This window comes from Choloepus didactylus, chromosome 4 (assembly GCF_015220235.1).
Source record: "Choloepus didactylus isolate mChoDid1 chromosome 4, mChoDid1.pri, whole genome shotgun sequence".
Classification (NCBI taxonomy): Eukaryota; Metazoa; Chordata; class Mammalia; order Pilosa; family Megalonychidae; genus Choloepus; species Choloepus didactylus.
Window position 1 is genome coordinate 1,858,278 of NC_051310.1, and position 27,966 is coordinate 1,886,243.

The 27,966-nt window shown below is 56.8% G+C and overlaps 1 protein-coding gene across 1 annotated transcript in view; it reads right to left on the minus strand.

Moving 5' to 3' along the window:
* PACS2 (phosphofurin acidic cluster sorting protein 2) overlaps positions 1 to 19,483 on the minus strand; it is a 68,438-nt gene extending 48,955 nt beyond the window's left edge. The window contains exon 1 of the mRNA XM_037831617.1: positions 19,183 to 19,483. Within this exon, the coding sequence (XP_037687545.1) occupies positions 19,183 to 19,301 (119 nt within the window). The 5' untranslated portion in view covers positions 19,302 to 19,483. The remainder of the gene's footprint in view (positions 1 to 19,182) is intronic.
* Between the last annotated feature and the right edge of the window lie 8,483 nt (positions 19,484 to 27,966).

Below are 27,966 nucleotides of genomic sequence, written 5' to 3' on the forward strand. Positions count from 1 at the left end.
CAGACGGGAGGGCCCCGAGCTGCAGGGGGCTCCTGGGCTCTCCCACTTCTCCTTTCAGAGCATGGCCACCGAAGCCTGCTGCAGCCGGGAGGGACGCTCGGCCTGGGCTGGGGCCACCCAGGGCCCCATGGGGACCCATCCAGGAGAAGGGACAGTGTCCCGGCCGCGGGCGAACGTGGCGCCCACAGTGGTCAGCGGTCAGCTGCTCAGGTCACGGGAGGGCCGAGCCGCAGAGGGCTGTGCTGCCACCAGGCCCCTGGCACTGCCACACTGTGCAGGGTGAGGAAACAGAGATTGGAGCCACGCTGGGCACTGTGAGGCTGCTGGACGGCAGGTCGCCATCCCTGATGCGACGGACCCCCGGGCTCCCTGCATGGGACGGGCTCGGGGTCAGCAGGGCCACAGCCGCAGTGCCCAGAAGGGGGTGAGGACAGCACAGCAGGGCGTGGCCCCGACGCAACGCGGTAACCCGAGCCCGGGCAGGCAGGGGGCTGAGCTGCGACGGCAACGGGGCCCTTCCCGCGCCCAGCTCCCCCCGCCGCCCCGTCCACACAAAGGCAACCCTGGGGGGAAGCCCACAGCCTCCTGCCAGCCAGGGAGATGACCGTGCCTCGCAGACGCCGAGGGCTGCACCATCACGACCAAAGTCAGTGCACAGACGGCTGCAGCCACTGCACCAGCAGCCTGGGTGACAGGACACCCCAGGGTGGCCTCCCCAGTGCCCCCCGCCCAGCGGAGCCACGGCAAGGAGGCATGTCTGCCAAGGGCAAGACCCCCTCGTGGGCACCAGGGAGAGAGCCGCAGGGCCTGTGGAGCTGGACAGCATCTCCCTCCCAGGAACACTGCACCCACTGAGGTCTCGCCCTGCACCAGCGCCCTGGCCAAGGGCAGAGAGGAAAGGACAGTGGGACGGTGGGGCAGGGTGACCCCCAGCTGGAGGTGCTCTACCAGGGCGGGCTCCCCTCCCCACCCCCACCGCCCCTCCACCCTCGCCACCCCTCCCCACCCCCACCGCCTGCCTCTGTCTGCCGTGTTCCCACCCCGGGTGATGCCCCTGGCCACGCAGGAGGCCATGACCCTGATCTCCGTGGGGTGCGAACCAGCAGCAGCAGCCAAGGCCCCCGGTGACCAGCAAGGGGCTGGGACCCCCGGGCTGTGCAGAGCCGGGAAACAAGGGCCCCTCTTGTGCCCAGAGGGTCAGCTTGGAACAGCCGGCGCCCACACAGCCTCCCGTCCTCGCAGAGGTCCAGGCTTCCTGCTTGGCCCGCCCACTCCGCTCAGGACAGGAGGAAGCCCGGCTCGGAAAACGCCCACACTATTCTCAGGGCCTCCGAGCAGACCCGCACAGCGGCTCCCCTGGCTGCGGAAACGCGCCGGCGGCCTCCCCACATGCCCCACCCCGGCCACACGCCCGGAGCCCGGAGGCCAGGCCGCAGCAGCACGGTGGGGACGAGCCTGGGGGCCCAGTCGGGGACGCCACAGGCTCACACACTCCCACGAGGAAGGAACGATGCAGCCGGCGAGCACCCTGTGGGTACTGTATGGGGGTGCTCTCTGCTCCACGGGTGCTCTCTGCGGGTGCTCTCTGCTCCGTGGGTGCTCTCCGTGGGTGCTCTCTGTGGGTGTTCTCTGCTCCATGGGTGCTCTCTGCTCTGTGGGTGCTCTCTGCTCTGTAGGTGCTCTCTGCGGGTGCTCTCTGCTCCGCGGGTGCTCTCTGCTCCGTAGGTGCTCTCTGCAGATGCTCTCTGCAGGTGCTCTCTGCTCCACGGGTGCTCTCTGCTCCGTAGGTGCTCTTTGCAGGTGCTCTCTGCAGGTACTCTCTGCTCCGTGGGTGCTCTCTGCGGGTGCTCTCTGCTCCGTGGGTGCTCTCTGCGGGTGCTCTCTGCTCCGTGGGTGCTCTCTGTGGGTGCTCTTTGCTCCATGGGTGCTCTCTGCTTCGTGGGTGCTCTCTGAAGGTGCTCTCCGTGGGTGCTCTCAGCTCCGTGGGTGCTCTCTGCGGGTGCTCTCTGCAGGTACTCTCTGCTCCGTAGGTGCTCTCTGCGGGTGCTCTCTGCTCTGCAGGTGCTCTCTGTGGGTGTTCTCTGCTCCATGGGTGCTCTCTGCTCCGTAGGTGCTGTCTGCAGTTACTCTCTGCTCCATGGGTGCTCTCTGCAGGTGCTCTCTGCTCTGCAGGTGCTCTCTGTGGGTGTTCTCTGCTCCACGGGTGCTCTCTGCTCCGTGGGTGCTCTCTGAAGGTGCTCTCTGCTTGTGGGTGCTCTCTGTTCTGCAAGTGCTCTCTGTGGGTGCTCCATGGGTGCTCTCTGGGGTGCTCTCTGCTCTCTGTTCATAAGGGCAAGTGGGCTCGGCATCCATGCAGAAGCCACAGCCCACATGGCCCCGGGGCCATTCCAGGGGCTTTGCGTTGTGGGGCTGGCATAACTCCATTTAATGCCTAATGCAGTCTGGGGGCCCCTTGGTGCGGCCATGCCCTCCAGGGGCCAGGTGCCGGCTTAGCTCTCTTTGCCCAGCACTTCCCACCCCCATGCGAGGAGGAAAGGCCTCTGCACCCAGGAGAGCTCAGTGAAGGAGGGTGCCACTGGGGGCAGCAGGTGCCACTGGAAGCCGGCCCAGCGAGCAGAAGAGTGACGAGGGGCTGGACAGTGGCGTGAGAGCAGCAGCTGGGAGTGCCCCGGAGCCTGGGCACAGACAGACAGGCAGCGCCTGAGGGCGGCACCTCCGAGGCTTGGCCCTGGCAGCCGTGCTCCTGCCCCGTCATCCTGCACTGTCCCGCTGTCCCGCCCCATTCTGCTCATCCCTCCCTGTCCTTCTGTCCCACCCTGTCCCCCCATCCTGCTGTCCTGCCTTGTCCTGCTGTCTACCCTGTCCACCGTCCCACCCTGTCCCATCCCATTCTGCCCCATCCCACCCTGTCCCTCTGTCCCTCTGTCCTGCTCCGTGGGGGGAGACCACCCATGGAGCAGAGAGCACCCACAGAGAGCACCCATGGAGCAGAGAACACCCACAGCACCCACAGAGAGCACCCATGGAGCAGATAGCACCCACAGAGAGCACCCACGGAGCAGAGAGCACCCGTGGAGCAGAGAGCACCCGCAGAGAGCACCTACAGAGCAGAGAGCACCCACAGAGCAGAGAGCACCCATGGAGCAGAGAACACCCACAGAGAGCACCCACGGAGAGCACCCACGGAGCAGAGAGCACCCGCGGAGCAGAGAACATCTGCAGAGAGCACCCACGGAGGAGAGAGCACCCACGGAGGAGAGAGCACCCACAGAGAGCACCCACAGAGCAGTGAGCACCCACAGAGACCACCCGCAGAGCAGAGAGCACCCACAGAGAGCACCCACGGAGCAGAGAGCACCCACAGAGAGCACCCACAGAGCAGAGAGCACCCACAGAGAGCACCCACAGAGCAGAGAGCATCCACAGAGAGCACCCACAGAGCAGTGAGCACCCACAGAGACCACCCGCAGAGCAGAGAGCATCCACAGAGAACACCCATGGAGCAGAGAGCACCCACAGAGAGCACCCACAGAGCAGAGAGCACCCACGGAGCAGAGAGCACCCACAGAGAGCACCCACAGAGCAGAGAGCATCCACAGAGAACACCCACAGAGCAGAGAGCACCCACAGAGAGCACCCACGGAGCAGAGAGCACCCACAGAGAGCACCCACAGAGCAGAGAGCATCCACAGAGAGCACCCACAGAGCAGTGAGCACCCACAGAGACCACCCGCAGAGCAGAGAGCATCCACAGAGAACACCCATGGAGCAGAGAGCACCCACAGAGAGCACCCACAGAGCAGAGAGCACCCATGGAGCAGACAGCACCCACAGAAAGCACCCACAAAGCAGAGAGCACTCACAGAGAGCACCCACAGAGCAGTGAGCACCCACAGAGACCACCCGCAGAGCAGAGAGCATCCACAGAGAACACCCACGGAGCAGAGAGCACCCACAGAGAGCACCCATGGAGCAGAGAGCATCCACAGAGAGCACCCACAGAGCAGAGAGCATCCACAGAGCAGAGAGCATCCACAGAGAGCACCCATGGAGCAGAGAGCACCCACAGAGAGCACCCACGGAGCAGAGAGCACCCGTGGAGCAGACCACACCCACAGAGAGCACCCACAGAGAGCACCCACAGAGCAGAGAGCATCCACAGAGAGCACCCACGGAGCAGAGAGCACCCACAGAGAGCACCCACAGAGCAGAGAGCATCCACAGAGAACACCCACAGAGCAGAGAGCACCCACAGAGAGCACCCACAGAGCAGAGAGCATCCACAGAGAGCACCCACAGAGCAGAGAGCACCCACAGAGAGCACCCACAGAGAGCACCCACGGAGCAGACAGCACCCACAGAGAGCACCCACGGAGCAGGGAGCACCCACAGAGAGCACCCACGGAGCAGAGAGCACCCACGGAGAGCACCCACAGAGCAGAGAGCACCCACGGAGAGCACCCACAGAGCAGAGAGCACCCACGGAGAACACCCACAGAGCAGAGAGCACCCACGGAGAGCACCCACAGAGCAGAGAGCATCCACAGAGAACACCCACAGAGCAGAGAGCACCCACAGAGAGCACCCGCGGAGCAGAGAGCATCCACGGAGAGCACCCACAGAGCAGAGAGCATCCACAGAGAACACCCACAGAGCAGAGAGCACCCACGGAGAGCACCCGCGGAGCAGAGAGCACCCACGGAGAGCACCCACAGAGCAGAGAGCACCCACGGAGAGCACCCACAGAGCAGAGAGCACCCACAGAGAGCACCCACAGAGCAGAGAGCATCCACAGAGAGCACCCACAGAGCAGAGAGCACCCACAGAGAGCACCCACAGAGCAGAGAGCACCCACGGAGAGCACCCACGGAGCAGAGAGCATCCACAGAGAGCACCCACAGAGCAGAGAGCACCCACGGAGAGCACCCACAGAGCAGAGAGCACCCACAGAGAACACCCACAGAGCAGAGAGCACCCACAGAGAGCACCCGCGGAGCAGAGAGCATCCACAGAGAGCACCCACAGAGCAGAGAGCATCCACAGAGAACACCCACAGAGCAGAGAGCATCCACAGAGAGCACCCGCGGAGCAGAGAGCACCCACAGAGAGCACCCACGGAGCAGTGAGCACCCACAGAGACCACCCGCAGAGCAGAGAGCATCCACAGAGAACACCCATGGAGCAGAGAGCACCCACAGAGAGCACCCACGGAGCAGAGAGCACCCACAGAGAGCACCCACAGAGCAGAGAGCATCCACAGAGAGCACCCACAGAGAGCACCCACAGAGCAGAGAGCATCCACAGAGAGCACCCACGGAGCAGAGAGCATCCACAGAGAGCACCCACGGAGCAGAGAGCACCCACAGAGAGCACCCACGGAGCAGAGAGCACCCACAGAGAGCACCCACGGAGCAGAGAGCACCCACAGAGAACACCCACGGAGCAGAGAGCATCCACAGAGAGCACCCACGGAGCAGAGAGCATCCACAGAGAGCACCCACGGAGCAGAGAGCACCCACAGAGAGCACCCACGGAGCAGAGAGCATCCACAGAGAACACCCACGGAGCAGAGAGCACCCACAGAGAGCACCCACGGAGCAGAGAGCACCCACAGAGAGCACCCACAGAGCAGAGAGCATCCACAGAGAACACCCACAGAGCAGTGAGCATCCACAGAGACCACCCGCAGAGCAGAGAGCATCCACAGAGACCACCCGCAGAGCAGAGAGCATCCACAGAGAACACCCATGGAGCAGAGAGCACCCACAGAGAGCACCCACAGAGCAGAGAGCATCCACAGAGAGCACCCACGGAGCAGAGAGCATCCACAGAGAGCACCCACAGAGCAGAGAGCACCCACAGAGAGCACCCACGGAGCAGAGAGCATCCACAGAGAACACCCATGGAGCAGAGAGCACCCACAGAGAGCACCCACGGAGCAGAGAGCACCCACAGAGAGCACCCACAGAGCAGAGAGCATCCACAGAGAACACCCACAGAGCAGTGAGCACCCACAGAGACCACCCGCAGAGCAGAGAGCATCCACAGAGAACACCCATGGAGCAGAGAGCACCCACAGAGAGCACCCACGGAGCAGAGAGCATCCACAGAGAGCACCCACGGAGCAGAGAGCACCCACAGAGAGCACCCACGGAGCAGAGAGCATCCACAGAGAACACCCACGGAGCAGAGAGCACCCACAGAGAGCACCCACGGAGCAGAGAGCATCCACAGAGAACACCCACAGAGCAGAGAGCATCCACAGAGAACACCCACAGAGCAGAGAGCACCCACAGAGAGCACCCACGGAGCAGAGAGCACCCACAGAGAGCACCCACGGAGCAGAGAGCATCCACAGAGAGCACCCACAGAGCAGAGAGCATCCACAGAGAGCACCCACGGAGCAGAGAGCACCCACAGAGAGCACCCACGGAGCAGAGAGCACCCACAGAGAGCACCCACAGAGCAGAGAGCATCCACAGAGAGCACCCACAGAGCAGAGAGCATCCACAGAGAACACCCACAGAGCAGAGAGCACCCACAGAGAGCACCCACAGAGCAGAGAGCACCCACAGAGAACACCCACGGAGCAGAGAGCACCCACAGAGAGCACCCACGGAGCAGAGAGCATCCACAGAGAGCACCCACGGAGCAGAGAGCATCCACAGAGAGCACCCACGGAGCAGAGAGCACCCACAGAGAACACCCATGGAGCAGAGAGCACCCACAGAGAGCACCCACGGAGCAGAGAGCACCCACAGAGAACACCCACAGAGCAGAGAGCATCCACAGAGAACACCCATGGAGCAGAGAGCACCCACAGAGAGCACCCACGGAGCAGAGAGCATCCACAGAGAGCACCCACGGAGCAGAGAGCACCCACAGAGCAGAGAGCATCCGTGGAGCAGACCACACCCACAGAGAGCACCCACGGAGAGCACCCACAGAGCAGAGAGCATCCACAGAGAACACCCATGGAGCAGAGAGCACCCACGGAGAGCACCCACGGAGCAGAGAGCACCCACAGAGAGCACCCGCAGAGCAGAGAGCACCCACAGAGAACACCCACGGAGCAGAGAGCACCCACAGAGAGCACCCACGGAGCAGAGAGCACCCACAGAGATCACCCACGGAGCAGAGAGCACCCACAGAGAGCACCCGCAGAGCAGGAGAGCACCCACAGAGATCACCCATGGAGCAGAGAGCACCCACAGAGAGCACCCGCAGAGCAGAGAGCACCCACAGAGATCACCCATGGAGCAGAGAGCACCCACAGAGAGCACCCGCAGAGCAGAGAGCACCCACAGAGATCACCCATGGAGCAGAGAGCACCCACGGAGAGCACCCACGGAGCAGAGAGCACCCACAGAGAGCACCCGCAGAGCAGAGAGCACCCACAGAGAACACCCACGGAGCAGAGAGCACCCACAGAGAGCACCCGCAGAGCAGAGAGCACCCACAGAGAGCACCCACGGAGCAGAGAGCACCCACAGAGAGCACCCACGGAGCAGAGAGCATCCACAGAGAGCACCCACGGAGCAGAGAGCATCCACAGAGAGCACCCATGGAGCAGAGAGCACCCACAGAGAGCACCCACGGAGCAGAGAGCACCCACAGAGAACACCCACAGAGCAGAGAGCATCCACAGAGAACACCCATGGAGCAGAGAGCACCCACAGAGAGCACCCACGGAGCAGAGAGCATCCACAGAGAGCACCCACGGAGCAGAGAGCACCCACAGAGCAGAGAGCATCCGTGGAGCAGACCACACCCACAGAGAGCACCCACGGAGAGCACCCACAGAGCAGAGAGCATCCACAGAGAACACCCATGGAGCAGAGAGCACCCACGGAGAGCACCCACGGAGCAGAGAGCACCCACAGAGAGCACCCGCAGAGCAGAGAGCACCCACAGAGAACACCCACGGAGCAGAGAGCACCCACAGAGAGCACCCACGGAGCAGAGAGCACCCACAGAGATCACCCACGGAGCAGAGAGCACCCACAGAGAGCACCCGCAGAGCAGAGAGCACCCACAGAGATCACCCATGGAGCAGAGAGCACCCACAGAGAGCACCCGCAGAGCAGAGAGCACCCACAGAGATCACCCATGGAGCAGAGAGCACCCACAGAGAGCACCCGCAGAGCAGAGAGCACCCACAGAGATCACCCATGGAGCAGAGAGCACCCACGGAGAGCACCCACGGAGCAGAGAGCACCCACAGAGAGCACCCGCAGAGCAGAGAGCACCCACAGAGAACACCCACGGAGCAGAGAGCACCCACAGAGAGCACCCGCAGAGCAGAGAGCACCCACAGAGAGCACCCACGGAGCAGAGAGCACCCACAGAGAGCACCCACGGAGCAGAGAGCATCCACAGAGAGCACCCACGGAGCAGAGAGCATCCACAGAGAGCACCCATGGAGCAGAGAGCACCCACAGAGAGCACCCACGGAGCAGAGAGCACCCACAGAGAACCACCCACAGAGCAGAGAGCATCCACAGAGAACACCCATGGAGCAGAGAGCACCCACAGAGAGCACCCACGGAGCAGAGAGCATCCACAGAGAGCACCCACGGAGCAGAGAGCACCCACAGAGCAGAGAGCATCCGTGGAGCAGACCACACCCACAGAGAGCACCCACGGAGAGCACCCACAGAGCAGAGAGCATCCACAGAGAGCACCCACGGAGCAGAGAGCACCCACAGAGAGCACCCGCAGAGCAGAGAGCACCCATGCCCCTGGGGGCAGCAGCTCTTGAGGCTCAAGCAGAGGTGGGATTAACACAAGAAGTATCGTGCCAGGAGGCCACAGAGCCCTCACGCCCTCTCAAGGTCGCAGGCACACCCTCCTGCCCCCGGGGCCCGCCCTGGGGACGCCCCAGCCCCATAGATGCTCGATGCCTCTGCACCCCCCCCCCCGCAGACACCCCCAGGCCCATCCCCACCGCACGGCCAAAGCCAACGTCGCCACTTTCCCCGACACCTGCCTCCAAGGAACCGGCGAGCTCCGCGCCCTGCGGGCCAGCTCCTGCGCTCACCAGCAGGGATGGGGAGAACCGGCCACTGCCCGGTCCTGCAGGGGCCCCAGCGGCTCCACACCTCCCACTGACCAGCACGGCCGCAGCAGCCCGGGGGCGCAGGAGAGAACCAGGCAGGGGCATCGGGGACGAGACGGAGGCACCAGGGCTCCCCAGGACCAACGGAAATCACCCGCTCCCGGAGTGGAAGCCCCAGGCACCCCCAGTGGGAGCAGCCGGACACACAGCAGGCAGGCCGGCCCGGAGGGGTAGAGACCCCCATGTAATGCGGCGGCCGCGGAGGAAACAGGGAGCCAGAGACGGGGCAGATCTTCAAGGAGCGGAGGAGAGATGCCGCCCGGGATCCACAACCAGAAGAACCCAGGGAGACCCCAGGACGGATTTCCAAACAGAAGGACAGTGGCGCCTGGTCTGAGAGTGAAGAAGGAAGAACAAAGAACGGGGCGTGCGAGGCTCATCCGGCACCCAGCATCAACAGACATCCACCCAGCATCAACACCGTCCACCCAGCATCAACAGACGTCCACCCAGCACCAACACCGTCCACCCAGCATCAACAGACGTCCACCCAGCATCAACACCGTCCACCGAGCATCAACAGACGTCCACCCAGCATCAACAGACGTCCACCCAGCATCAACACCGTCAACTCGGCTAAACAGGAAGGGTATCTGTGGAATCAAAGCAGAAGGCAGAGCGCTACAACTAGCGCATGTTAATATGAAAAGATTTGACAGGGAAAAGGGTTTGAAGGAAAATAAAGACATGATTCCTTTAAAATGACAGCAAGTTGCAAATTAAAACTAATAGGATATGTGAATATATCTCAATAAAATGAAAATAAAAAAAAAAAACTAATAGGATAACCACCAAAGGAAAAGAAATAGTGATATATTTCAAACTACCAGAGAGAACATGGAATGAGAAAAAAATGAATACAAAATAAGACAAGACAAAAGAGAGAAACAGACATTAAAAAAAGTTAGGACAGCAAAAAGCACAAAAATGAAATGGTAGACATGAATACAAATATCAGCAATTTTAAAAATGCAAATTGACTAAATGTTACATTAAAAAAACAAAGTTTGCCAGATTGAATGAAAACAAAATCTAGATACATGCTGAAATCACCACAGATACATCTAATATTTAAAGATATAGAAAAGTTTAAGGGAAAGATGGGCGAAATATAACAGGAAAATATTATCCAAAAGAAAGCTCACACTGTTACCAAAGTAGACATTTAGACAAGCTAGACAGAAACAAAGTCATATAATGATAAAAAGTTCGAAGCACCTAGAAAGGTACTGTAACCCTTAACATGCATGTGCCTAATAACATAATCACTAAACACATAAGGAAAAAAGTGGCAGAACCACGAAAGGAATGGGCGAGCTCCCCGTCCAATCAGCAGACGTCAGCACACTTTTCACTAGGCAGCAAAGGAAACGGAGCCGCTGCACCATGAGCAGGTATCAGAACAGCCAAACACACCTTCCTTCTAAGCAGGGAGAACAGGTAGGAAAACTGACCTCATTCTGAGCCATAAAACGAGTCCCCCAAGTGCTGGGGACTGGGAGTCACAACTGAACACGTCCCCTGACCACAGCATAACTAAGCAGGGAATCAGTAATGGGAAAAAAGGAAGGGGGGCTAAAGAAATCTATGATGGGAAGACAACAAGGAGAAAAAGCACTTGTGTGTGGATATTAAGAAACACTTACAAATACCCCATAAACTTAAAGAAGAAATAATAGAATTTCTTAAAACATTAAACTGAACAATACTACACACAAAGCTGAGAAATGTGCAAAAGCGTAACTTAGAAGAAAATGTGTAGCTATAGATTCTTATGTGAAAGGAAAGGAGGAGGAAAATTAACAAGCTATGCATTTATCTTAAGAAATTAGAAAAAGAACAGTGAAATGCACCCAAGAAACGCAGACGGACGGAAACAGCGCGGAGCACTGACAGTCACTGAGACTGAGCGGGCCCTGGGCGAGGCAGGCAGAGCGAGCACGTGCAACAACCGCACGAAGAATCGACACGAGGAACTCAAAGGCGACAGTGCCGCAGATCCCGCGGACATTAAAAAAAAGAAAATTATGAACAACTTTATGACAATAAACTTGAAAAATCTGGACAAATTCCCAGAAAAATATGTTTCCAAAATGAATTCAAAGGAAAAAAATGTCCTAAAATCATTGAAGAAACTGAATCAGCAGTTAAACTTCCCAGAAACTCCATCCCAGACAATGTAGAGGCAATTTCTCCTAAACATTCAACAAAAAATCCCAGTTTTACACAAACTACACCACATGCAATGAGAGAGAGAGAGCACACTACTCGGCTCACCCTTTTTTTTTTTTTTTTTTTCTTTTGTTTTTGTTTTTTATTTTAATGCATTTTTAAAATTATGAACTTTAGCATATATACATAACAGTGATAACTTCCAATGTATGATTTAACAAGTAGTTAGAGAGCAAACTTCATAGAATGTCATGGGTCACAATTCACAACTTCAGCTATTTCCATTATTGTAAAATATACAATACATACAGAAAGGTGTTAACTTGCAATGTACAGCTCAACAAGCAGTTCTAGCAGGAATTTCAAAATTGTTATGAGTTATGGTTCCACATTTCAGTTTCTTCCTTGTTATGCAATATAGGGTATATACAGAAAGATAAAGGCTTTCAAAGCGCAATTAAGTGAGTAGCTATAGAGCAAATTTCAAAGGATGTTATGGGTTACAGCTCCACCATGTCACCTACCTCCTTCCAACTATTTCAACATCCCAGCATCTATCTATCTATCTATCTATCTATCTATCTATCTATCTTTCTATCTATCTATCATCTATCTATCATCTATCTATCTATCTATATTTATGTAAAGTTTCAGTATTTGTAGACCTCTGTCAAATCCTGTCTTGCCTGTTGCTACTCTTCCTCTCACTTAATCTCTTTCTCCATCTTCAGGGGTGTCTAGGCAGGGAGCACCCTAACTTGTTCATATTGAAAGGGGTTGTCAACAGTATGGGGAAGGGGGCTGCATCTGATTGTTGTTCTCAAAGAGGCTCTTGCCTCTGGGTTTTTTGTTTTTGTTTTTTTTTTTAATTCAGTTTTATTGAAATATATTCACAAACCATACAGTCATCCATGGTATACAATCAACTGTTCACAGTATGATCATATAGTTATGCGTTCATCACCACAATCTATTTCTGAACATTTTCCTTACATCAGAAAGAATCAGAATAAGAATAAAAAATAAAAGTGAAAAAAGAATACCCAAACCATCCCCCCATCCCACCCTATTTGTCATTTAGTTTTTACTCCCATTTTTCTACTGATTTTTTTTCAATTTTTTAACTTTGTTTATCAAAAAATTAAAAACAAACAGGCAAACAACAACCAAAAAAACCCCACAACATTTCAAACAAAGCAATGGATTAAGGAAAACAAATAACCTAAAATAACTACTTTGCTTCCAATATGTTCCTACCATACCCCAAGAAAATTAATAAACCATGTCCAAACAGAGGAGTAAGAAAAACAAATAATCTAAAATAACTACATTGCTTCCAACATGTTCCTTCCATACCCCAAGAAAATTAACAAACCCTAAGAAAACAAAGGAATAAGAGAAAAAAAAAACCTAAAATAACTCTATTGCTTCCAACTTGATCTTACTATATCCAAGAAAGTTTACAAACCATAATCATTCCTGAGCATTCCCATAACATTGAGATTACCCTCCATAGTTTATCTGTTCTTATTAGATTATCATTCCCCCGCCACTAATTGGTATCTCTAGGTCCCCTACATTCTACAGTATAAAACATTGTACATTTTTCACAGAATTCACATTAGTGGTAACATACAATATCTCTCTTTTTGTGCCTGGCTTATTTTGCTCAGCATTATGTCTTTTTTTTTTTTTAATCTTCATTTTATTGAGATATATTCGTATACCACGCAGTCATACAAAACAAATCGTACTTTCGATTGTTCACAGTACCATTACATAGTGGTACATTCATCACCCAAATCAATCCCTGACACCTTCATTAGCACACACACAAGAATAACAAGAATAATAATTAGAGTGAAAAAGAGCAATTGAAGTAAAAAAGAACACTGGGTACCTTTGTCTGTTTGTTTCCTTCCCCTATTTTTCTACTCATCCATCCATAAACTAGACAAAGTGGAGTGTGGTCCTTATGGCTTTCCCAATCCCCTTGTCACCCCTCATAAGCTACATTTTTATACAACTGTCTTCGAGATTCATGGGTTCTGGGTTGTAGTTTGATAGTTTCAGGTATCCACCACCAGCTACCCCAATTCTTTAGAACCTAAAAAGGGTTGTCTAAAGTGTGCGTAAGAGTGCCCACCAGAGTGACCTCTCGGCTCCTTTTGGATTCTCTCTGCCACTGAAGCTTATTTCATTTCCTTTCACATCCCCGTTTTGGTCAAGAAGATGTTCTCCATCCCACGATGCCAGGTCTACATTCCTCCCCGGGAATCATATTCCACGTTGCCAGGGAGATTCACTCCCCTGGGTGTCTGATCCCACGTAGGGGGGAGGGCAGTGATTTCACCTTTCAAGTTGGCTTAGCTAGAGAGAGAGGGCCACATCTGTCGGCTCACCCTTTTAAGGCTACCTTGACACTAAAACCTAAGACGGACAGAACGTTACTGACCCAAGACAGACGCACAAACCCTGCACAAAATATAAAGACTCCGAATCCCTCAAGGCACACAAGGAAACACATCGGGATCAAGCGGCATCTCTCCGGGAAGGGACAGTTAATTTAATGCTAGAAAATCGTTTTACATAATTTACCACGTTAGCGATTCAAGGAGAATCACGTGCATCTCTTAAATCAAAGGAAAGTGATTACATTCAAGGTCCATTCATAACAATATTTTTTCAAGTTTTAGCAAAGCCATGAATAGGATGGAACTTTTTTAACTTCATAAAATAAAGGGTATCTGCATAAAAACTTAGAGCAAATATTATATTTAGTGCTGAAACAACGAAAACTTTCCGTGTGGTTGGGAGCAAACAAGAGGCACCCACACCCGCCCTCCCACCCCACACCGCGCTGGAGGTGACGCCCCAGGGGGATGGCGTGAAGAAGGAAGGGGAGGCACGGGATCGGGGGGACCAAATTCGTCCTCTGCAAAAGACATAATTATAGATCTATAAATAAGATATTAGGATACCTAATAAAATAAAAAATAGTAAAGTTACTGGTTTCAAACATCTTAATTTCTACACATCAGCAACAAGCAAAATGAAAAGACTGCTTTTACCATAACATTTGAAATAGAAATCTCTAGGAATGAAACCAAAAGACATACAGCACCGACAAGCAGACGAGGTGTCAGTGACACTAACCCTAACCCTAACCCTAACCTGCAGGCGATCCCTTCCAGACGACACAGGAAGCCACTTCACAGTCTCAGGGCTTCTCGGACACAAACAGAGCTAACCACAAAAGAAGAAAAACGACGAAACTGAAAACCTCTGTTCATTGCCAAGTCACCATGAAGAAAGGAAAAGGCAAACCACGGACCGCGAGGAAAGACTCGCTCTCCGCGTGGCACCCAGGCCCCAGGAGGACACCCACCCCTCAATGAAGAGGCAAGACGCCTGCGGGACGGGCGGACAGACGGACCGACCGGCCAGCCGCCCAGCGCAGGGGAAGGGCCCTCTTGCAGAGCGGGTGGGAGTGGAAACTGGCAGCTCCAGCCTTGCTGGCGACACTGGCGACGCCACTTCTGGCCGTGACCCAAGGCCCAAGTGTGGACGGGGCGGCGGCTCCACCCACGACAGCCCCTGCAGGGTCACGGAAAGCTGGCCGGTCCCTGGCCACAGCTCCTGGGGACGCACCTGAGCCTCTGGAAACCCCCAGGAGAGGAGCCCCCTGCTCCTCCTGCAGTCCCAGGACCACACCTGAGAGCTCACATGCTAATAAGACAGCAGGGCGGGGCCAGGCACATCTGCAGCCTCGGGGGAGGGACAGCCCCACCAGAAACACCAACCAGGTGACCAGGGTGGGGGCTCTCAACCCCCACACGGCCACCTCTGTGACCTCTGGGTGGTGAGGAGGCTGCAGGTGAGCTCAACCACATAATGAGACCCCACAGAAACTCGGGACCCTTGAAGCCACGACGAGCTTCCACGTGAGAGAACACACAGCTGCTGGGCCTGGAGAGTGACGTGGCCCCACTCCGTGCGCAGGGGACACAGAAGCTGGCCTTCCAGCCCCCCCCAGACCTCGCCCCGTGTGTCTCTTGTGGCGTCTTCTCATTTGTAGACTTTTACTCCAGTAAAGCTGTAATCATAAGCACAGCACCTTCAGTGAGTACTGAGAGCCGTTCTAGTGGGTTATTGAAACCCCAAATTTGTAGCTGTGGTCAGAAGTGTGGAAGGCTGGGAACCCCCAGCCTGCGAGTGCCTGAGGGGCCATCTCAGGGGACAGGGTCCGGCTCGCCGGCCCCAGGGGTATCTGGTGACTCATGCTGCCCACGCTGGAGGCATCCCAGGTCTACTGCCAGGCACAGCTTTCCACGGATCGTCCATCCCGCCGAAGGACCGGCGCCCATAGTAGGAAGGAGGCGCAGCCAACACGCAAGATGGCACAGGCTCAGAAGCTCACACATCCCCTGACAGGAGGTCCAGGCTGATGAGAGCCGAGCAGGGGCTGCCGAGGCTGGGAAGGGGCCCGGGCACCTTTCTGGGGAGATAAAACATGCTGTCCCTCAACACAGGCACACACCTGTGCAAACTCAAGCCCGTCCGCAGGAGGGCCGAGCATCGTGTGCACACTCCACGTCCGCAACCAGCTGGGGACAGAGCAAGCAGGCAGAAGCACAAACGCACAATAGGCACGCGAAAAAGGGCTCAACGTCGCCAATGTTTTAAAGATAAGTTAACAAATAAACCACAGAGGGAACAAAAAATTACGTGGGAAGTGCACGAGTCAAGGTGAGCAGCCCTCCTGAAGAACGGGGTGGAAGGGGGTGTGCCCCCGGCCAGGCTGCAGCAGGCCACATCCAGAATCACGGCTGCCTGTCACAGGCCCCAGGACGGCAGCGTGTAGTGGAGCTAGGCACCTCGGGGGACAAACGGGCACTGGGCCTCCCGCCTGCTCCAGCCCCTGGAGAGCCTGGCACAGAGCTCCCAGGGGCAGAAGTGAACTCCCTCCGGGCCTCAGGGAAGGAAGGAGCTCTGAAGCGAGGCCCAAACGCCCAAGCGGAGCTCGGCCAAGCTGGCACGGGCAGGCTGTCAGGACTGCACAGAGAGCGGGCACACACAGGGCCAAAGGGATGACGTCCCATAAAGACACATCTACACTCAATTAGAGGGGGAAACGGAGAAAGAAAAATGGGCAAAAGAAACAACCAGGAATTTTACTGACGAGGAAGTACAAATGCCTACACTGGCGATCACAGCAGCTCAGTTAAAACCACAACACTCTCGCCCACCAGACTGGCAGGCACATAAAGCCTGACAAGTGTGGGCGCAAAGGGGGAGCCCCGGGAACGCCTGCCCTCCACGGCAGGGCTGAGGCCACCGGGCCAGGAGGCTGACCGTGCGCAGCCCGTGCACCCCTAACCCTGCGACCAGGAGCAGGTGTCACAGACCCGCGACAGGGGTCCAGGAGAGTGCAGCAGCACGCTCAAACACGCTCAAACACGCTCACACTCAGCAACCTGGACGGCAGACAGGCCGGCGCAAGGTGCCAGGAGGGCCCCAGCAGTCAACACGCATTAACAGTCAGACGCCGAGCACAGAGCCAAATGGCTCGGGCACTGTGAGCCTCCAGCGCAAAGTCCCCTTGCACAGAACGAGACGGCACACTGTCCACAGACACGCAAGGACGCACGCCCGGTGGCGCAAGCTGAAGGCAGAGCGGGCCAGGGAAAGCACCTGTCCAGGGAGCCGGGGCCGCAGCGGCCTGGCGAGGGACTGGCCCTGCCCACGCCCTGTGGATATAGTGGGTACATCTGCTTTATGGACTGTTCAACCCACACAATGCAGCTGCCATCCTCCCCCCAGCCCTTCCTCCGGCTGTCACATGGTTCCTCGGCCACCCACTCCCCACCCCCCACCCCCCAGGCATGGGTGGGCTCCACACCCCCCAAAACACGCAGCCCCCCTGCACCAGGCCCCACTAGCCACACTCCGGTCACCGCCCTCACCCCTGGGCCACTTCGCTCAACTCCCGTTGATGGGTTCCCTCAAGGGTGCAGAGTGGCCCACCCCAAGGGCCATCCTTGGGGGGCAGGTGAGGCTGGGAACTGAGGGGAGCCCCGAGGAGGTGAGGGTGGGGCCAGGAGGTGACTGGACAGGAGGCTCCAGGAGGGAACGGCAGGCGCGAGTACCCTGAGGCAGGGGCAGTGCAGGGGGAATGGGAGGGCGTTCGTGGAGCTCCGGAGAACCGCAGCGGGGAAGCCCGGCAGGCCACCCTCTGACCGCGGGGTACACAGCTGACGCGGCCAGCAGGAGAACTAGCCAGCTTGTGGCAGGCTAGCTCTGCAGGGGGCGGTCAGAGGACCCCCGCATGTGTGTCCACAGAAAGTGGGGGAGGCTGGGCTGGGAGAGGCTGCAGAGTGGGGCTGGAGGCCCAGAGACTTCCCAGAGCGGACGACAGTAAGTGGATCTGAGCCCTTGGCCCGAGCCCCCCACCCTCCTGCTATCTCGACCTTTGGGTCTCGACAGGGCAGATTCCCCTTCCCCTGCGGTCTTGTAAGTCCAAGGGCCAGGCCAAGTGTCCAGCTGGCCCCACGCGCCGGGAGGGCACATGTGGGCTGCCCAGAGCCCACTGTGTCCCCAACATCACAGGAGCCAGTGGATGCTCCTGTCAGACCCAGAGAGAGGGGCCCACCTGACAGGCTCTCAGGGAGCACCCCCTTGGCCTCAACGGCCAAATCCTGAGCTGGCCGTCCCCAAGTGCCCGCAGCACGGCCTCGGTGGTCTCATGGCCAGAACGTTTGTCTCCTCTTCCCTCAACTGGGAAACTCCCTGAGATGGGAACCACCATGGTGAGAAGGAATCAGCAAAGTTCCCCAAGTCTGTGTGGGTCTGGCTGGCCTCTCCCGAAGCGGCTCGCCACTCCCACGCGAGCACTCAGCTACCATTTTCTAGTTGTTACCCACCAAAGGGAGAAAGCAGCAACTTTTTTTTATAATGGCACAATGCAAAGAGCGGTATTTACTTATAAAGCAATCTCTAAATCACACAGCACAGTCTCAAACAGAGAAAGGAGTGGATGACACTGTTGGCAGGGCAAACGGGGTAGGTAGGAGACCTTCAGGACAACAAATGAAGAGTGTGGGGCTGAACCAATGGGGTCCTGGCCTGAGTCTGCGTGGCCTGGGGAGACTGCAGGCTCTGGGGTCATTCCCAGGGCCTCTGAGGTTTTACAGTTTGGCTGGAGACAAAAGGAAATCTCTGGTACACAGACAAGAGAATTAACATCCTAAGTCAACTCCACCACTCGCCTGTGGTTTACAGAAAGCGCAGCTGAGGGCGGCCTCGGTGAGCTCCACACAAGGGCCTCAAGATGCCGCCGCGGGCCCAGGGAACATCCAGTCCTGGGAAGCAACCGCGCGCCGCCGCAACCTCCCTAACCCGGGTACCACGAGGACGCGCGCGCGCTCCATCAGGTGGGGCGGTGGGGAGGCTCGGCCCCGGGGAAGGAACGGCGCATCCCTGGGGAGGGGACGGCGCATCCCTGGGGAGAGGACGGCGCATCCTGGGGGTGAAGGGAGACGGTGCAACCCTGGGGCGGGGACCTCAGGGATGCGACACCGGGAGCCCACGGAGGTCTCCAAGTCCATGGCCTCGGGTTGGACAGCCCCGAGACCCCCCGGGAGGAGAGGCCCTCGCGGGCTCCCCGGGACGAGAACTTGGGGACTTGACCCCGAGGCCCCCTCGGGAAGGCGGAGACGCGGCGCCCGGCCGCCTCCCCCAGCAGGTGCGCGGCGGGAACAAAGCGCGGCCCGAGCTCGGCCCCGGCGCGTGGGGGGCGCCCGTGGGCGGGGTCCCGGCGCCCCGCGGCCGTCCGCACCTGCGCCCCGAGCCGGGCCGGGGCCCGTGCGCGCCGAGGGCGGCGGCGGGGGTACCTGGGCACGCAGCTGGGGCTGGAGCCGTCCACTTCCCAGGTGGCGAACAGGTTCATGGGCACCGGCGTGTTGAGCGCGCCGGGCGCGCCGGGGAGGCCGAGGCGGCCCCTCTCGGCCATGGCGCCGGCCCCGCCGCTCCGCTCCGCGGCCCTGGGGCTGAGCCCGGCCGGAGGACGCGCGGCGGGCGGGCGGGCCGGGCGCGCGCGGAGGGCGGCGGCGCGGTCACATGGCGGCCCGGGCGGCGGGCGCGGGGACGGGCCGGGGCCGGACGTCGGACAGGCCCGCGGGCGGCGACGCGCTGCGCCCGCTCCGCGCCCCGCCCCCTGCGCGCGCCCGGCCCCGCGCGCGCCCGCGCCCCTCGACCCGCAGCGACGCCGCCGATTGGCCGAGTGGAGCGCGAGCTCGCCGCCCCAGGCCCAATCATGGCCCCGCTGGGCGCTCGCCGGAAGTGAGGTGCGGCGCGCGCTCCCCTCCCGGCGCCTCGCGGAGGTCCCCCGGCTCCCACCCCAACGGGGCGCGTGGCCGCGCGCCTGCGCACACGCTCGGCCGCCGCGCCCCGCCGGCCCGGCACGGGGACCCGCCCGGAGAGGACCCGCCTGCGCCCGCGACGGGCGGCGCCCCCGACGACTCGGCGCACTCCCCGGCTCCCCACGCACTCCGTTTCTCCCAGAGCCCCGCGTGCCCTCCGGCCGCTCGCGTCCTCCCCCAGGCCGCTCCCGGGACCCCTCCCGGGACCCCCGCTGCCTCCCTGGTACCACCCCGCCCCCCCGCGGCTGTGCCCCGAGAGCCGAGGCCAGGGCGGCCGCCGGGGGTGGCGTGAAGCCGGGAGGCTCGGGGTCTGCGCAGCCTCCGCCCACCTCGCCGGCCCGAGGGCGCGCGCGGCGTCTGCGCGGGCTCCCCTGGCCCCAAGACCCGGCCGCCGCTCCCTGCCCACCCCCAAGCCCCTTCTGAGGGCTCCTCTTCCGGTACGAACCTCCCATCCTGCAGCTCTGCTTTTCTGAAAAAGTTTTATAGACATTATTTATGAAGCAGTTGTAGGTTTCCAGAAAAATCGTGTTTGAACGATTTACACCGACCCCACGCCCACACAGTTGCTTTTCTGAATTTCAATCAAGGCTATGGAGAACGAGTGTCTCGGGGTGGGGGCCGCGCCTGACCCTGGGTGGAGCTGGTAGTGAACTTGGGGGACCCGGGCAGGCACGAGGTGCTGACCAGCACCATCCACTCCTCCCAGCTGGGCTGGGCAAGTCCCAATGGGTCCTAGCAGAAAGTTCCTCCAGGCTCTGGGGCCCAAGGAGGATCCCCTACCCCACATCTTTTCGGTAGTTGTTTTGGTCCAAGTTGCCAGACCTAGGCTGAAGTTTAGGAAAAGCTTTTTCTGGCATGGCTTCTGTTTTTTTGGATCCACAGTGTAACACAGCTGCTTCTCAGCGGCTCCTGCCTGGTGCCGCCTTGACTACAAGTAGTTTTATTGAAAGAAATCCGGCAGCGGCAACGGGCTGGATTCCCTTTCCTGAGCATCGGCAGACCCGTTTGCTCCTTCTCCCGTGCAGGCCCCGTGTGGGCACCCTCCTTTGTGCAGGCTCAGCCTCCAGCTGTAACGCCTGTATATGGGGCTGCAAACAGCTGCGACTGCTTAAAGCCAGGGTCACACTCTGGCGAGAACAAGGGCGTCTGTGTTTCTCATTTGCTCCATGCGTCTTTGGGGTGGCACAACTGAAAGTGAGGAGGGTCTGTGCGTCCTTGGCCAGCTGGCCGGGTGTTGTCTTACCTCGTGATTGGCTGGGGGGAGGGAGAGGAGATGACCATGTTCAGAGAGCAAGGAACAGCCCCCTGTGGGGCAGGCTGCCTTGGCAGCAGGGTACAGGCGGGCACCCACTGACCTCGGCATTTGGCGAGCTGTCCAGAGGGACAGGACAGAGAGTGCAGCTGCAGGCGGAAACGAAGGTAGCACGTGTCTCTGCACTCCAGTACCCAAGCCCAGGCAAGAGGACAACTGGGGGTCAAGCCAGGAATTGTGGGGTGACTAAGCATGCACTGAAGCATAGGAACTTGACACCCGTGGCCGCAGCTCAGCTGTGCCAGGCTCTGTTCCCAGCCCTAGGTGTACATCCTCACTTTTCAGAGAGGAAACTGAGGCACACCGAGGAGAGGCAACAGCCGAGAACTGCCAGGGCAGGGAGCCCGAGTGCGCATCGGGTAGTCCAGAGCCCACCAAGTAACCGTGCGGCAGAAATGCCAAAATACTTCCAGGAGGCAGGGAGACCATGGGACACCTCGTGGACATCGTGCCTGTGGTCCTGTTTAGTTGGTTTTGTATTTAAGATGGGGCAATATGGACCCCAAAATGTTAGCAGGGATGGGCTCGTGGGCTGGTTTTCATTTCCTGTGTGCTCCTCTGTACATCCCAAATGTTCTGCAGTGGACACGTGCACTTTGGTAATCAGCCAGAACCCACTCTCCGTATTGTCATACTTTGCACTTGAAAAGGACCACCTGGCTCATCTCGCTGCAGATGCTCCCCCCCACCCCCAGTCACTGTTTGACCCACCCCTCCCCCAAATATTTGGAGCGCATCTGCCGTTTGTGAAGACTTTTTCTTTAAAGCAAAAACCTGGCTCAAGAGGAGTCTCTGGAGGCAACCCTGGGGTGCTGGGCATGGGGTGGGGAGGGAGCCCCCAGGAGAGGGCCACTCAGCCTGGGGTTCCAGGAGGACACCCTGAAAACTGCCGCTGAGGCACAGGCAGTGCGCCACCTGCCTTCCAACTGACCTGAATGAGTTAAAGCCTCGCCAGGGCCTCCGCAGTGTGGACAAGGTAAGCCCTGAACCCCCAGGCCCGTTGGGATAGGTCGCACTCGCAGCCCCTTTCCTGCGGTCGCGCCCCGCAGGTCCGCGGGCTCCTTGGAAATGGAGACTACGTCTCACTCAGTCTCTACTCAGCCTGACTTAAGGGAGACACCCGCCAGGCGTGGGGATGTGATGGGGCGCCAGGCAGGCGCGGCCCCCGCTGCTAAGGAGGTGTCTCCCGGGTGCGCAGACCGCGGGAAGCGTCCTAGAGCGCTGGAGCGCCGCGGCTGGTGCGCACGGGGCCGGGGAGGGACGCGCGCGCCCGGGGTGGCGGCGGGGTCCGGCCCTCCTCTCCAGCCCATCGGGTGGGCGGCTGGCGCCTCCACAGGGCCCGGCACTGCTCAGCTCGGTGGCTCTGCCCCGCCTGCCGCCCCTCCAGCGGCTCCGCTGGGGGAGCTACCCAGGCGGTAAAAGCCCCTGCTCGGGCCCGCGCTCCTGGCACAGGGGTGCGCGAGACCGCAGCTGCAGCGCCGCACGCCGGTCAAAGCGTCTGCTCGGACAGGCCTATGTCATAACCACTCGCATCCTGTGGGCTGAAACATCGTGCGTGGCCAAGCCGCCATCACCGAGGCTGGACAGAAGCTCTTGGCACAGAAGGCACAGGGGTCGCAGGCGTGGTCGGGGGTGCCCGCCTCTCACAGGGAGAGGGAAGCTGACCCCGGGCTCCGGGAGGCCGCCCCCACGCGCGCCCCCGCCCTGGGCAGGTGGAAAGCCGCCGGCAGCAGCAGGGCTATAGGGTGGCTTGGGAGCCCAGGGCCACGGCTCTGGAGGCGACAGGTCTGGTTTTCACTGGGTGTGATGCTGAGTGGAAGCCAGTGGGGCCGTAGGCCTGCCCTTGCTTTGCCCAGAACTGCACGTGGTACCTGGCCTTGTCGTCGGAATATTTCATCTGTTGACATTTAACACAGTGTTGAAAATGCACAGACCTCAAGGAGGGTGGGCCCGTCCTATTTATTGGTCTCTAGGTTTCATGGCTGTGCCCCAGACTCAGCTTCCTGTGTGTGGTCTCCCTGGCAGGAGGCCCAGCCAAGGGGCCCAGAGCAGGCCGCCAGCAGCCCTCACTGGACACCATCGGACTCTACATTCTCTCTGGAGCTTCCGGTGAAAACATCTGAAATGGCCATCCCAGAGGCATGGCGGAGAGATGGTGGTACATTTGCTCACATGTTCAGTTAATAAAGGACTATCGAGCCAGTTTCAAACCTGGGTATGCAGGAAAGAAGGAAAGCTGCGTTCCTCATCCTCGTGACATTTCCATTCTACTGGGAAGGGAGTAAGGAATAGGTCAACCCAACAAAACCCAGGACACCTCCAGATGATGACGTGTGGACGGGGTGATGTGCTTGATCCGCAGCAGGGGACGGTGGAGCCTCCCGGAAACACACCTGCTGGGCCCTGCCCAGGAGGGGCTGCCCTCGGCCTGGGTGCTCCCTGGGGGGTCCAGGAGACCCTAACCCAAGACATGAACTCGGAGTAGCTCCAGTTAGGAGGGTGCTGGGCTGCCGCAGACAAAGCCGCCTGATCACGGACACGCGAGGAAACACAAACGCAAAATCAGATGCCGGAATTATTACCTACAGGTGATACAAGTAAGCTCGAAACAAACGTAACCAAGAAGGCAGGATGTAACAAATGGTTGTGATGACTGAATCATTGTATGTATGTATTTCTCTTTATTCTCTAGTGCATTAGAATCACCAGAAGGAAATACCTGAAATCTCTGAGCTGTCGTCCAGCTGCCTTGATCTCTGATAATGAACTCGGTAGCCTTTATCTTGTGATTGTAAAAACATTGTGACTGCCCCCCTCCCTGGCTCGTACCCCCCCCATCCTGTTTTTCAACTTTGGAGTCTTATGATCACCAAAGACAGGCCCTGATGTTTATTAATGAAGAGTCTCAAGTCCGCCCAGAAATAACCCACCACAATTCCTAACTCATCTTGCTAGACGGGGCTGGATCTAACCAAAATGGGCCCTCTTGACAAGCACAGTAGCTTAGGCTTTCATCTACAAGTCCCCAATACCTCATTATAACACTAAAAATCACTCCCATCATCATATTAAGGCCACCGTTTTCTTACGAACGTTCTGTGACTAAGCATGTAATCAATCTCCATGTGCTCGATGATTGATCATCTTTAACCTCATCATCTCGAGCCATTGCACTCATTATCCTCAAACCTGCCCATCTTTTTTTAATTTTTAAATGCAATTTTATTGAGTTATATTGACATACCAGATAATCATGCAAACTGTACAATCAGTGATTCACAGTATTGTCATACATTGGCATTCAACACAATCAACTTTTGAATATTTTCATTACTCCAAAAATAATAAGAATAAAAATTAAAAAGAACACCCAAAACATCCCGTACCCCTTACCCCTCCACCCCCATTATTTATTTACTTTTTGTCTTTATTTTCTTACTCATCTGTCCATACACTGGATAAAGGGAGTGTTGGTTGCAAGGTTTTCACAATCACACAGTCACACCATAAAAGCTACAGTTATACAATCATGTTCAAGAATAAAGCTACTGGGTTGCAGTTCAACAGTTCAGGTATTTCCTTCTAGCTATTCCAATACACTAAAAACTAAAAGAGATATCTAAGTAATGCATAAGAATAACCTCCAGAGTGACCTCTTTACTCCATTTGAAATCTCTCAGCCACTGAAACTTAATTTTGTTTAATTTCTCTTTCCCCTTTTGGTCAGGAAGTCTTTCTCAATCCCACGATGCTGGGTCCAGATTCATCCCCAGGAGTCATGTCCCACGTTGCCAGGGAGATTTACACCCCTGGGAGTCAGGTCCCATGTAGGCAGGAGGGCAGTGAGTTTCCCTGCAGAGTTATCTTAGACAGAGAGAGGCCACATCTGAGCAACAAAAGAGGTTCTCTGGGAGTAACTCTTGGGTATAATTGTAAGTGGGCTTAGCCTCTCCTTTGCAGGAATAAGTTTCATAAGGGCAAGCCTCAATAAATTGGTAGTCCCCAATGTTTGTGAGAGTATCAGGAATTCCCCAGGTGGGGAAGTTCAATATTTCCACATTTTTCTGCAGTCCCTCAAGGGGGCTTTGCAAATAGTTTTTATTCTCTGCCCAGATTACTCTGGGACGAGTCAGAGCATCACACTAACCTGTGCAATCTAACAGGATCTCACTCCCTATTCAAGATTCCATATAATTATGGTGTCCTAATAAACTGACCATGCAAGTTCAAATAGATACTGTGTGTGACAGTTTGAATGTATTATGTCCCCCAGAAAAAGCCATATTCTTTGATGCAATCTTGTGGAGCAGATGTTTTAATGCTCATTAGACTGGAATCCTTTGAGTGTTTCCATGGAGATGAGCCCCACTCAACTGTGGGTGATGACTCTGGTTGGACAATTTCCATGGAGGTGTTGGCCTGCCCATTCAGGCTGGGTCTAAATTAAATCACTGGAGCCATATAAATGAGCTGACAAACAGAAGGAACTCAGTGCAGCTGAGAGTGACATTTTGAAGAGGAGCTACAGCCAAGAGGGACACTTTGAAGAATGCACAGGAACTAAGAGAGGAGCTCCAGCTTACAGAGACATTTTGGAGACGGCCTTTAAAAGCAGACTTTTACTCCAGAGAAGCTAAGAGAAGACAGACGCCCAAAGAGCAACTGAGAGTGACATTTTTGAGGAACTGCAGCCTAGAGAGGAACGTCCTGGGAGAAAGGCATTTTGAAACCAGAACTCTGGAGCAGACACCAGCCACGTGCCTTCCCAGCTAACAGAGGTTTTCCGGACACCACTGGCCATCCTCCAGTGAAGGTACCCGATTGCTGATGTATTACCTTGGACACTTCATGACCTTAAGACTGTAACTGTGTAACCAAATAAACCCCCTTTTATAAAAGCCAATCCGTCTCTGGTGTTTTGCATTCCAGCAGCATTAGCCAACTATAGAAAATATAGATTTTGCACCAAATAAACATCTCTTCCTTTGGTCTCACGTTGAAGTGGAAGACCTGCTCATCGTTTGATGCTGTAGAGCCATGAGAATTACTGCAGTTTGGGGATACGGATTTTTCGGCCGATCAGCTGCCTGAGCTTTGCGAGGAGGAGGTAACCAGGTGCAGGATGCGCGCCTGTGCCTGTCCGTCCCACGGCGCTGAGAGGCCCTGTCCAGCAGGCAGGTGTCGGCCCAGGCCCCAGTGGGAGACGGGGGGGCAGCCGCAGCAACCCAGAGGACAGGGCCTCGGGGCGTCTTCCACAGGGCCTGTCACCTGCGGCCCAGCTGACCCCTGGCCCCGGCCGGGCTCCCCACTGGCCGACCCACCTGGGAGCCCATTCATCAGAGGGCCCTGGGATCAGCTCCCGGGAAGTAGGCGGTGACGGGCCTGTCCCCAGGCCTGCAGAACGAGTCATCGATGAGTGAGGTGAGCACACGAACCAGGTGGCAGAGCAGAGAGGCGACATCCAGTGCAAGTAGGAAATGAAACGGAGGACAAGGTGCTGCTTAGAGTGGCTGAGGAAGACGCCCACCTGGGGACAAGCTTCCTGAGGAATGAGAGGGCCTTGTTTGGGCGAGAAACCTTCTGTTTGAAGGTGTCACTTGGCTCTAAGTTAACCTGTGTGTGAACTGTGATTGCCATCGAAACGCTGACTTGGGAATAATCAAATTAATCCCCAAATGTATCCAAAAAACTGAACTTGGGAATACGGCCCCGGCACTTGTGCAAAAGAGGAGTGAGGCTGGGGACCGCGTCTGTTCTCCGATGACATGTGTGACGTCACGTAGGGGATGGATGAGCGAGCAAGGCAGGGGGTCCGGAAGGGGCCCTGATCACACGGGAAGTTGGGGCACAGCTAGAGCTGCCTACGGGTCCTGGGGAGCAGGAGGCTTATCCAATATGTTCCTTGGTACAACTGTTAGACATTTTTTCAAAAGCTGAATCCTTACCTTACTCCTTATGTCAAAACAAATTCTGGCTGGAAAAAGAATTCAATTATGAAATACAAAACTATAAAAATTCTAGAAAAATTGGAAAAAAAATAGCTCATATCCTTTATAAACTTGCTTTACAAGCAAGCTACAAAACTCTGAAGGACACGATTAATAATTTTATCCATGTTCTTAAAAAAATATGAAGTCAAAGTTCCACGAACTAGGAAAAAATTTGCAACAGATATATAAAAAAATTAATTTCTTCAATTCAGAAGGAGCTCTTGCAAATCTGCGGGACACTGATTACGTGCTTCAACTTGGCGGGCCTGGGCCAGGGGACCGGATCCGCCCCTGGGGAGGGTGGTGGGCACGGGCGACAGCGCCCTCCACAGCCCCCCAGGCCTGGGAAAGTGAGGCCGGAGGCAGGCCCCATTTCCTCACCCAAAATACCACCGTTAGGGGAGGCTTGCCGGAGGGAACCACCTTTTCCCCACCCCCTTATCTTGCCCGGACACTCCCCGTTGCCAGTGCAACTCCCATCACCACCAGTGCGCATACATTGTTGCCAGACACCGTTGCCAGAGCAACTCCCGCCCCTTTTCAAACAACCTCCGTGCTCTCTTAGAACCAATCCTAACCTCCGCACCCTCTCAGAACCAATCCTAGCCTTTATCCCCTCAGCATTGACTTGTAACAACCCCCGCCCTCTATGCCAGCCTATATAACCTGTGCTCACCCCTAATAAACTCTCTTGGCTTCTTCACCCTCAAAGAACCGTGTCCCGCCTGTTCCTTCTCGCCGCCCTCCACACCTTGCACGCCTCCACCGGGGACCGGGCCCAGTCCCCCGCCTCGCCCTCGCCTCCGGGAAAGAGCCCCCGCCGCCGGTACCCTCCGAGCAACGCCGAGAGCCGAGGGTTCAGCAACCGGCCGCCCCCCCCCCCCAGACAAATCAACTGCGACCGCACTTAAAAAAATATGAAGTCAAAGTTCCACGAACTAGGAAAAAATTTGC